General features: G+C 55.9%; 1 protein-coding gene across 1 annotated transcript; it reads right to left on the bottom strand.

Moving 5' to 3' along the window:
- Nucleotides 1-668: 668 nt before the first annotated feature.
- Nucleotides 669-973, bottom strand: LOC113942663 (ETS translocation variant 3-like protein; the record flags this gene model as incomplete). The annotated part of the gene is made up of 1 exon (XM_027633752.1): nt 669-973. A coding segment is annotated over one exon (294 nt), but the record flags the coding sequence as incomplete, so codon positions are not given.
- Nucleotides 974-1,164: the final 191 nt, after the last annotated feature.

Here is a 1,164-nt window from a genome sequence, read left to right as displayed (position 1 = left end):
TGACCCCCAGTATCCCAAGGGAAGTCCTGGAATGCTTTGGGTTGGAAGGGACCTTCCCAGGGAAGGATTTGCTCCCAGTATCCCACCTAAACCAGCACAGGGAATATCCTGGAATGCTTTGGGTTGGAAGGGACCTTCCCAGGGAAGGATTGACCCCCAGTATCCCAGAGGGAATCCTGGAATGGTTTGGCTTGGAAAGGACCCTCCCAGAGAAGGATTGACCCCCAGTATCCCAGGGGGAATCCTGGAATGCTTTGGGTTGGAAAGAACCCTCAACATCCTCCTAAGGAAGGATTTGCTCCCAATATCCCACCTAAACCAGCACAGGGAATATCCTGGAATGCTTTGGGTTGGAAAGGACCTTCCCAGGGAAGGATTGACCCCCAATATCCCACCTAAACCAGCACAGGGAGTATCCTGGAATGGTTTGGCTTGGAAAGGACCCTCCCAGGGAAGGATTTGCTCCTAATATCCCACCTAAACCAGCACAGGGAGTATCCTGGAATGCTTTGGAAGGGACCCTCAACACCCTCCCCCCCAGACCGGGCTGCTCCAAACCCCGTCCAACCTCATCCTCCGCCACTTCCCAAGGCCGGGCCGAGACGACCCGACCTAAATCCCCCCCAAATTTCCCCCCCCAGAAAAAGCTGGGAACGCTCCTTTCCACCCCCTTCCCTCCTCACCTGAGGGCCCTGCTGAGCTTGTCATAGTTCATCTGGGGTTTGCATTTCCTCCTGCCCCACAGCCGGGCCACCTCGTCGGGGTCCTTGATGACGAACTCGCCGTACTCTCCCTGCTGCCAGGCGATGACGTGGCGGAATTCCTCCTTCTGGAGCAGCTCCAGGATGAAGTGCCACAGCTGGATCTGCCTGGAGCCGGGGCTGGACTCGGTTTTATAAGCCCACTCCGGGAAATGATACCCTTTGGGAAGAGAGAAAGAGAGAGAGAGAGAGAGAGAGAGGGGAAAAAGTCGCTCGAAAAGACGCGGAAACGCGTCCGGGCTTCGCTCCGGGCCGGAATTCCGTCGGATGTTCCAGGGTTAAGAGGGGTTTTCGTGGATTGAGGGGATCCCCCCCCCCCCCCCCCCACCTCAGATGAGAAATTTGTGGGGGTATCTGAGAGATTTTTATGGATGTTTGAGTGGTTTCTATGGATTGATGAGAG

The sequence above is a fragment of the Corapipo altera genome, unplaced genomic scaffold, assembly GCF_003945725.1.
Source record: "Corapipo altera isolate COAL_440 unplaced genomic scaffold, ASM394572v1 50288, whole genome shotgun sequence".
Lineage (NCBI taxonomy): Eukaryota > Metazoa > Chordata > Aves > Passeriformes > Pipridae > Corapipo > Corapipo altera.
Note: the sequence above shows the minus strand (reverse complement) of the source record. Positions and strands in the feature narration are given on the sequence as shown.